Source organism: Cryptotermes secundus, unplaced genomic scaffold, assembly GCF_002891405.2.
Source record: "Cryptotermes secundus unplaced genomic scaffold, Csec_1.0 scaffold146, whole genome shotgun sequence".
NCBI lineage: Eukaryota > Metazoa > Arthropoda > Insecta > Blattodea > Kalotermitidae > Cryptotermes > Cryptotermes secundus.
The window spans coordinates 2,409,636-2,420,550 of record NW_019733838.1 but is presented as its reverse complement, the minus strand read 5'-3'; the positions used below and the strand labels follow the sequence as shown (position 1 = coordinate 2,420,550).

The following is a 10,915-nucleotide window of genomic DNA, read 5'->3' as shown; positions in this document are numbered from 1 at the left end:
CTTTACTGGCATAAAAGTGTTCAACAATCTGCCACAAAGTATTAAAAACTTGGGCAATGATACTAAAAAGTTTAAATCAGAGTTAAAGAATTATCTACATGCTCATTCCTTCTACTCTTTAGATGAATACTTCAATGTAAATAGAGAATGATGTAAAATTAAGTTATATTAATTTTTAAGCTAAAATTGCCTGTACTTATGTATGTAACCTTTTGACTTTTTCTGTATCCAAAGGTACTAACCTGCTTAGGATTTATAGAATGTAAATAAATTCAATTCAATAAAGCCAGGTGCTGATCTAATGGCCATCACAAACACATTGAAAGAAGAGGTCAAACGCTTGACAAAAAATGATGTGATAGTAGTATGGGGAGGCACAAGAGACGTAGGCAGAAATGAGACTACTGGTGGCTTAAATCAGTTGAAAGACTTCTTCAAGAAAAATAACCATACGAACATCATCCAGATGCGTGTACCACACAGATATGATCTACATTCAGATTCCTGTGTAAACAAAGAGATAAACGTCTTCAATAGAAAACTGGGTAAACTGGTGAAGGCTTTTGAATATACAGCTTTGATAAAGCTTGACTTAAATAGAGAACTAGTTACAAAACATGGCCTACACTTGAACGGAAAAGGGAAAGAATTGGTTGCCAAGAAGATAATGTCTTCTATAAAGCACATGCTATATAAAAGAATAGAACCAATCAGCATGACCTGGAAAGAAGATAAAGTAGAAAAGTCACAAGAGAAGCACAACAACAAGATATATGAAGAAGACAGAATCAGCTCAGAGTTAAATTAAGATGCAGTCAACCTTGTTTTATCAGGAAGACTTCGGAAACCAGCCCCTACAAGAAGGGACAAGGCTGGACTAAGTGCAGCATCAGACACAACAACAGCTGCTACAGATATGTCAGGAGGAAGTACATCACCAGAAGAATGTACACCATGTCCAGAAAGTTCAACAACTTTTACACCATATGGGGAAGTTACAGGTGTCAAGCAAGCTACTAAAGATGTGAAAACATGTGAAAGAGAATAGTGTCACTTCTGTTAATTCATTCAATTGTGGGACAGTCATTGAGGACGATCATACTGACATTCCATTTAAATAAAAAAGGATAAGGAAAGCGCCAAGCATAAGAACTGATGATTTTTTATGGCAATACCAAAATCAGTAAATCCAGGCAATGTATCAAACCTCCATATTTTTCTCAAAATATTAGAGGTTTAGGCAATAAAGGTGATGAATTAATTATTAATTGGGTAAATGATGCACCTCATATACTTTGCCTGTCAGAGCATCATTTATCAACGGAAATTATTCACACCATAATTATTGATAATTATAACTTGGGTGCATACTACTGCAGGATATACACCAAATGTGGTGGTGTATGTATATTTATTTACAAATTTTATCAATTTATAAATATGGACTTGGATAGTTATTGTATTGAACAGGACTTTGAGGTATGTGCGATAAGATTGAGTCATAGTCCTGTAAATCTTTGTGTTCTGTCAATGTATAGATCCCCGTCAGGAGATTTTGATACCTTTTTGATGAAACTAGAAGAAATATTATATATATTATATCAGAATCAGGTTAATTTGGTTATATGTGAAGACTTTAATGTAAATTTCATGACAAATAACACAAAAAATATAAAATCACCTCCCTTTTAAGGTTGTATAGTTTAGACTACATTGTAGACTTTCCAACTGTTATTAGCACCTACTCAGTATCATCAATTGATAACATTTTTCTTGACAGAAGTACGAATAAAAATCAATATACTATACGCATTCCTCGTCTCCCCCATTCTTGCTACATGACCTGCCCACCTCATCCTCCTTGACCTGATCATTCTAATTACACTTGGAGAAGAGTACAAGTTATGAAGCTCCTCATTATGCAGTTTTCTCCAATCTCCTGTCACTTCATCTCTCTTCAGTCCAAATATTCTCCTCAACACCCTGTTCTCAAACACTCTCAGTCTGTGTTCCTGCCTTAATGTCAGAGACCAAGTTTCACACCCATACAGAACCACAGGCAAAATTATAGTTTTGTGTATTCTAATTTTTATGTTTTTGGACAGCAGAGGAGAAGACAAAAGGTTCTGGACTGAATGGTAGCAGCATTACTCGAGTTCAATTACCTCTTAGTTCCCTCCTCAATCAGGTTTTGATCCGTTATCGTTGTTCCCAAATATCTGAACTGTGCCACATTTTCAAAACATCTGTTTCCTATCTTTATGTCACGATTTTGCCCTGCATTTTGACGATGAGACAGTAACATATACTTAGTCCTCTCTGTGTTTACTTCTAGACCAACCTCCTCAGACCTCTATTAGAATTGAAAATCTTGAAACAGATCTACTTCTCCTCTGTTCATTCAGTGCTAAATTATGGTATCATGTTTTGGGGTAATTCGCCACACAGTAGATCTATTTTTATAACCAAGAAACGAATTGTAAGAATTATCATGAAAGCCAAAGCAAGGGATTCCTGTAGGGAAATGTTTAGTAAACTTGGAATTTTAACTCTTTGCTCCCAATTCATCTTTTCAACTCTTATGTTTGTTGTAAAGCATAAGGATTTTTCACAATAAATAGTGCCTTGCATAAAATAAATACCCACCAAAAATTGGACTTTCATGTTCCTTTAGTAATTCTAACTAAAGTTCAAAGAGGAGTATATTTTTCCGGTATTACCTTATTTAACTCTCTACACCCCCAGTATCAAGCAAGTTGCACATGATATTAATAAATTTAAACACAAATTGAGAAAGTTTCTTATAGAAAACTCTTTTTATTCAGTTGAAGAGTATCTTGATAGGAATAATAAATTTGATCTTGGGATATCCCAGTAATTATAGCTTCATATTTTAGTTTCATGCATTAGTTTCTTATATATATTTTAATTTTTATTTATCTTATGTTAAGACAGTCTTATGTAAATATCAATATAATCTGCTGACAATTTCTATATCCAATGGTCATGTACCTTAATGGATCGATGAATGCTAATAAATACAATACAGTACAGTGCAACATAACTGGAGTAGAGGTCTTGTTAGAAATATTCACAATGTAATAACATGCTTATTTTGCTCACCCCTCCTATGTTTTGTGTTTTCTTTGCACAAGATCAGGAAATTAATGCATCATTTGGAAGTTTTTCTGCCCATCTGCATGTTTCACCTTCAAAACTATTCTGCTGATTCTAATGAAATGAAATATTTCACATTTAAACCAGAAGTCTGGGGGAATTTTTTTTTTGTTGCTTCTTTAATCCTATTTTAATCCTACTGTCAACAAATTTTAAATCTGTTACAGATAACTTATGACACATAAAATGTTATACTCTGTGTTTATGGGAATGGTCTGATAACAAATTGATGTTAAGTGTATTAGGTAAAGGTAGAATTGTCCATGCGCATAATTTAAGCATTACACCATGAAAAAGTAAGAGAAAGTGGAGGTAGTTCCAATCATTCTTAGCCTTGACACTAGAGGAAGGCGAGTGTTCAGCTTTGCATCACCGTCACATTACCCTCATGGAAATAGCCCTTGGCACCCACTGGATAGAAAGCTGGGTGGGCCCTGAAGGTGGTCTGTAGTCTGTGACAAAAAGGAAAATAAATCTGTTAGGGAACAATATAGATCACTGTATAAATGTCTGTGGAAGGGTGTACAGTACTCGTGTGTTTTCTCTTCTGTTTGGAATTAAGACAGTAATGTGCCCTAATGTGCATAAGCTTTAATTTCAGAAAGTATTTTGAAACACTGATTAGTAAAACATTATGTTGTCCCAAGTCTCAAATCAGTGATGATGGCCATTTTGGTCCCATGATCATAGGGTATTTTTTGTTTTCCTGAATGTTTTGTTCCAGACACTTCATGCATTTCATGTACATACTAATACCCCATCCCCCCCATATACATCCCTTGTCACATAATAAATAGGGTTTTGTGGTCTGCATGTCTGACAGATTTGTCCTTGCTGATGTTGCTAACACATCAGGAAAACCTTTTATTTTCCCTCCCCTTATTGGAAAATGAGGTTTGCAATTACACTATCAGTTTGCTTTTTGTGTTGCAGATTGCAGGTTTGGGTCACACAACACACTTCATCAGTATGGTGTGAATACTCCTACACGAAATAACAGCCTGCTGTCATTGCAGCAAATAAGGACTCCACAGCAACAGCAGCTGTATGCTGAGTTTTCTACCATGTCCACTAAGACCACTAGCTGTAATTTGGCATCTGGTTCCAAAATACAGTCACCTCTCAGCACAATAATTACCAACATGAATAGCATCCACCAGGCCATTGCTGACCTGGCCCTTGGTGAGGACACTGCTGATGATCAGCAGAGACGCAGGAGGATGTGGACTCTAACTGAAGTTTCATCAACTTATGAAGAAGATAGACCTGTCAACAGTGTACATTTGGCACTGGAACATAGTGGTGACAGTTGTGTTCAAAGAAGAAGTGGCACTCATAGGGAATCAGGCCAAGTGAACTCTGCTTATATTGAAGAACCTATTGTGATGGACTACACTGAAGAGGATGATGATGTCTTTGTATCTGGAGCTGTAGCAACATTATCATCAAATATTGCAGGCTTTAATGAAAGGCTGTTCATTAGAAACACTATGATGGAAAATGAAAATGACACTATTCAGAATTCGGGAAACGTTTTAGTTCCTCGTCAGTCTAAGGAACAATTTGAGCTTGGGGTACAACATACAGGGTCAGTATCAAGCAGAAATTCAGCAGGTGCAGGTTTTCCAGAGTCAAGCAGCAAGTTATATCGGCCAAATAGTCTTATTATTGATGAGGCTGATATCACCAACTACTCCCTAGATGATCATGACATGACTAAACTCTCTCCATGTCGCTGTAGAATGAAAGAAGTTATTGTAGCCAGTAATGATGGAATAAATTGTAATGGTGCTAATGTTTTGACATTAGGTTCTGAAAATAATGTTAGTAGTACTGGAATCAGTGAGAATAATAGAACTCACATTAGTTCTGAAAACCTAAGACTTAGCCCTTTAAAAATTGTTGGTGAATTTTTGTTTCACACAAACTCTAAGAAACCAACTCGCTTGAAAGATGTTTTGAATGAATCCTGTGAATTTAAGAAGAATGGTGGTGAATGTGAAGACTCTCTTGACTGCCATAGTGCAGTACAGAGATTAAAAGGTTCAGAAACTCCTCAGGACAATGGTTGTGCAGTCCATAAACATGAAGTGACTAAATGTGTGGATGATACTGTGACATGATATGCTGTCATGTTAGTTATGTGACTGAAGTCAAGTGTGTAAATGTACTCTCACTACTATTTGTGAATGTATGTCATTTCAAAATGCATGTCATGTAGGAAAATTGTCGTGATGTAATAAAACCATATTTCTTCTTCTGTCCTGTGGTTTTTATTCTATGTATATAATAGTTAAGTATACTTCTATCTGTCTGACTGTCCAACCACATTTCTTCCAAATACTGTGATATATAAAAAATAATAAACACAAAAACTGTTCTTCTGAGACAGAAAATCAGAGGAAAATCGCGAATTTTAATTTAATGTGCATGGTTTCAAGTCCATGTCAATTTATTTCTTCATTCTTTCACTATAAGAAAAGCATTGCAGATGTGATGACAGTGAATTCATTTTCATAGCAAAATAGTAATGGAACAAAGGTCACAAAAATGACATGCATATAAAATATGAACCCTAGACACATTAAATGTATAATTTCTTTATTAAGACTGTCACAACACAACTATATCAAGGTCAATGCCTGGTTTTGGCTCTGCTACATGTTTCAGATATTAATAGCAATCATCAGGCAAAATACATGGCTAACATATATACACCACTGAACTGCAGTATTAATAAAATTGGATACAATATTATTTATATTAAAATACTTCACATAAAAATACAATAAATTAGATTATATACAACAGAAGTTATAGTATAAAACAAGAATAAAATTCGTTTGATGCTTTACATCATCGAGTCAAGCCATTGGTTTTGTTCCGTTCCCATGGACAAATTAAGAGTATTCTATATTTTGTGTATAAAAACTGTCATTGTAGGCTCATCATGTATATGTAGTAGTATTAATGTTAATTTGTATTAGTCGGTGCCTCATCTTACAAAGTATTGTCTGTTCTATCAGGAATGTAAACGACTCGTTATATATATGTATTATAACACAACAGGATGCATGAAATTAAAAAACATTAAATGTGAGTACATACAATAAAATTGGTTCTCAAATAGCAATGCAGATTTTTCTGCACTGGTATGCCAAATCCTTTGTTCAATCCCCAATTTGGAGGACTAATGCATAGACCGCCATAGACGGCCATAGACCCACCTAGACCACGAACGACCACGTAGGCCACGCACAACTGAAACCACAGCATCAATCCCAGCAAGCAGTAATCGTGACATGCAACACGTTCGCCACCACGGGTAACAGAATTCGTGGTGCCATCTTTTGATGAGATATGAAACCAAGAGCAACCGCAGCGCCAAGTGATTGATGATGATCAGTGGGGAAACATTTTAGCGGATTTTTTGACATGTAGCGAACGGCAGCGAGCGTACGATACTGCGTTGGTAGCATTGATTGTGGCGCTTTCGTCAACCTAGTGGCGCTGGAGGTGTATGCGGATGTATGGAGTTATTTTGTGAGCTATAAGCAAGTTTTTGTTGCAAGTTGCAAGTGATACATTTGCATGTTCTGAAGACAGGTTGTAATAATTATTCGCAGTGCGCTTGCAAACAGTTTGTTACTCATTACAGAATACTGATATGACGTTACAGAACTTTCGTGTTCACACCGCTAGCCGCGAATCTGTTGCAAGCCTAAGTCTTTTCTAATTAAATCCTGCACCGTATCGTTTCTCTCATTAATTGCGAATCGAGTTGTTAATACCTACCGGTACATAAAACTGATTATTACTGTATGCGCTAAGACGTTATCATGGCGACTGACATTAGCTGAAGGTAGTTGGTTTTCGTGTTGGCGTGTGACCTGACATTTTTCAATTGAGCAAATTAAAATGCTGATATAAGAATTTAGTTGCAAGTGTATATGTGGTTTTCGTTACTGGTATTAGACATATTGATGAAAAATTAAAACAGAACAGCGTAGTTTCAGACGTCGCGGCTTTCGTATTCGTTTTCAGGTAAGTTACATATGGATATAGTATCTTCATGTGTAAGGAAGATTTGCGAGATAAACAGTGTTGAGGTGTGCCTGTTTGTGTGTGTGTTTTGTTATATGGGAGACGTGTGTTTTTCCTGTATTAAAGTTCGTTGTAGAGATGATTGTGAGGGTTTTGTGAACTATGATGAGGCGATCTTTTGAATGTGGCCCATGTCACATATCTTTTACATTTATTTACAGTAATTCCAGTTTAAAGTCTTGTGATATCTTGCTAAGTTTTTAAGTGATTTGTGGTCATATGGTCAAGAAATTCCATGTGTTGACAAACATTGCATCTTCACCGTATTCATTAAATTCTGTCGTTGGACAGTGTCTGGAGACAGTTGAATATAGTTCATAACTTTAATTCTCTTTGATCCATTTTAACCTACTTATATTGAAAAAAAAATCGGCCTATGAGATCACCTTGCTGTCTGTATATCCTCCCTATTAAATTCTGAATGCCTGAACCAGTCTTCATGAAACTTTGAGTACATGCAAAGGATAGTCACTAAATAGGTCAGAACTGGAAGTAAAACAGCTATAATGGACGTAATAGATTTTCTGTGTGTATCACTAGGTAGCAGCGTAGACCATCCTCAAGCCAGTCTAGATAGCAGATGCACATGTATACTTTCAGAAGCTTGTTTCAATAGTCAGAATGACGACTGTGCTTGAGGAGTATTCTACCAAAGAGCAGAGTTGTGTTGTGTATTTTTTGTGGGCAAAAGGACTCAGTGCAAAGGATATTAATAAAGAAATGTTTCCTGTTTACGGTGGACAGTGTTTATCGCGTAAAGTGGTTTATGACCTGGTCGAGAAATTCTCTGTAGGATGTTCAAGAGTCCCAGATAATGATGCCCAACCATGTTGGCTTGATGGTATTATGACACAAGCAACTGTGCAGCAGGTTGAAGAATGGAAGAGTTGATTTGAGCTGACAGGAGCATAATGATAGACAGTGTAGCAACCGTACTAGGGTGTTCCCATGGTTTAGCATATAGCATAATGCTTGATCTTCTGAGGTTTTGGAAAGTTGGTGCCCAGAAAACTGAGGGACTGAGAAAAAATGAACCAAATGGGTCTGTCCTTGCAACATCTCTTAGGGTATGCAGGTGAAAGAAAATATATACTTAACAGGATTGTTACTGTGGACAAATATTGGGTATGTTACTACCAAGCTGAATAAAAGCGTGCTTCAGAGCAATGGAAACATTCCATTTCATCTTCAGCCAAAAAGTGGAAGGTTACGCCATCAGCTGGGAAGGTTATGCTTACTACCTTTTGGGATTCTCAGGCAATACTGTTAGCCCATTTTCAGAAGCATGGTGAAAATGTGAATTCTGCCTCGTACTTTGAAGTTCTGTGGAAGCTTCAGGATGCAGTTTGCAGAAAGCTTACAGACCATATGGCAAGAGGGTACTGCTTCTTCATGATAATGCCAGACCCCATACAGCCCTAGCAACCCAGGAGGGAATTCAAGAACTACAGTGGGAACTTCTTGAGCGTCCGCCTTACTGCCTGGACTTGGCTCCTAGTGACTGTCATCTGTTTTGTTTGCTAAAAAGTCACCTTGGTGGCAAAGATTTTGCTGATGATGAAGAGGTTGAAACAGAGGTGTGGAATTGGCTGAAACTACAGTCAAAAGACTTCCATGCTGTGAGTTTCGATGCACTGGTAAAGTGATGGGACAAGTGGATCAGTGTTGGTGGGGGGTATGACGAGAAATAAATGTTTTTTTCTGGGTTTGAATATCTCATATTATATGTTTTATAGCCATTTATGAGCTGTTTACTGACTCTCCCTCATATGAAACTAGTTAGGCTTTTTAGAATGTGTTTAAATGAAACATATAGTAAAATCTGTATAGATAAAGATTTGTCTGATATGTTTTACTTTTCAAAATTGTCTAAACCAGGAGATGCTTTATCGCCATTGCATTTCATCTTTGCTTCAGAATGTGTCATTAGGAAGGTCCAGGAAGACCAGGTGGGACACATCAACAGCCCGTCTTTGCTAGTGATGTAAATCTGTTGGGAGATGACATAAATACCATAAACAAAGACAGTAAAGCTCTAATTGATGATAGTAAGGAGGCTGGTCAGGAAGTAAAGGCAAAGAAAGGCTATATATTGATGTCCGGTCACCAGAACGCAGGGCACAGTCATAACATGAAGATAGCTAGTAGACCATTTGAAAATGTGCTGAAGATTAAATACATATATGGGAATGATTCTGGAGGAAATTATGAGGAGATTGAATTTTGGTGATGCTTGCTACCATTTAGTTCAGAATCTTTTATCTTCTCATCTGCTGTCTAAAAATGCAAAAGTTAGGATATATCACACTATGATTTTTCCAGTGTTTTTGTATGGGCGTGAAACTTGGGCTCTAATCTTAAGGGAGAAACACAGACTGAAGATGTTTGAAAACAGGGTGCTGAGGAAAATATTTGGACCAAACAAGGATATAGTGGTATGAAGTTAGAGAAAATGGCAAAATACGGAGCTTCTCTTCCAAATATAATTAGAGTGATTGAGATTGGCAGGGATTGTAACACGAATGGGGGAGAAGGGGAATACATATAGGATTTTGGTTGGAAAGCCAGAGGGAGAGAGACCACTAGGAAGATGTAGACATAGGTTGGAGGATAACATTAAAATAGATTTTTGAGAGATAGGGTGGGGTTTATGGATTGGATCTGGTTGAAGATATGGATGAGTGTAGGGCTCTTGTGAAAACGATAATGAACCTTTGAGTCCCATAAAGTTTTGGGAAATTCTGGCAGTTTCTCAGGAATGACTTAGCTCCATGGAGTTGTTAGTAGCTAAAGCTTTTATGTTTCTTTTTTTTAAAACGTAATAATTTCACATGAGATATTTGCAATAATTTTGGAATACCTTTGAAGTTAACCGCTTTACTGTGCCGGGTATGAGGCAAAGCCTCAAATGAGGGTAGTTACTGATAATATGCTGGCTACTTGGGCCTAGAGACCAAGGGGTTCGTGGTTTTCTTCGCTCCTTCTGGAGAAATGTGATGTTACATAAAATAGGTCAGATTTTTCCTTCAACTGTTCCAACTTCAAGTGATGTTTCATAATTACCCTACCATTCAGACGCAATGTGAGGTTAAAATGGCTCATTAATCAAGGTAAGAATAAGAAACAGCAGTTGATTGAACTGAAAAAAATAATTGTTATAGCGTATTTGTGTTGTAGCCATATTAAATGTGTAGATGTGTAGAAACCATGATGGAAAGACAAGATTGAGAAAATGTATATTCTGCTGTTCTCTCCATTGTACTACTGCTACGCTGTACATCGGCAGTTTTGAAGTGATCATTGTCTTGCAAGTATGAGTATGAGTATGAGGGGTGAGCCATAAAACTGGCCCCCACACTGCGACCTTCAGTGGTCTATTGTGCTTCCCCTTTGGATTAACCCTATATTAATCCTACACTTCGAATGAAATGTAGGACTTTGTTTACAGGGGCGTCATAAAAGGCACTTGGTTCCATGAAGAATTGACCCAGGTGACGATATTTTAAATAAGCTATAGCCCCACGATCACGTAAGATGTGTGTGTCTGATTCATCTTGTAGGCACCTCTCACAAGCTGGGTCCTCTGTCAGTCCCAGTTTGGAAGGTGTCCTTTTAGGTGGCAGGGTCCAGTAAG

At 37.1% G+C, this 10,915-nt stretch overlaps 2 protein-coding genes across 2 annotated transcripts in view; both read left to right on the top strand.

The window, feature by feature from the left end:
• Positions 1-5,782, top strand: part of LOC111868216 — a 24,525-nt gene extending 18,743 nt beyond the window's left edge. Inside the window, exon 4 of the mRNA XM_023858665.2 lies at positions 4,111-5,782. Within this exon, the coding sequence (XP_023714433.1) occupies positions 4,111-5,300 (1,190 nt within the window). The 3' untranslated portion in view covers positions 5,301-5,782. The remainder of the gene's footprint in view (positions 1-4,110) is intronic.
• Positions 5,783-6,680: 898 nt separating this feature from the next.
• LOC111868198 (MICAL-like protein 1) overlaps positions 6,681-10,915 on the top strand; it is a 75,725-nt gene continuing 71,490 nt past the window's right edge. Inside the window, exon 1 of the mRNA XM_023858637.2 lies at positions 6,681-7,221. The gene's annotated coding sequence lies outside the window, so the exon portion shown is untranslated. The remainder of the gene's footprint in view (positions 7,222-10,915) is intronic.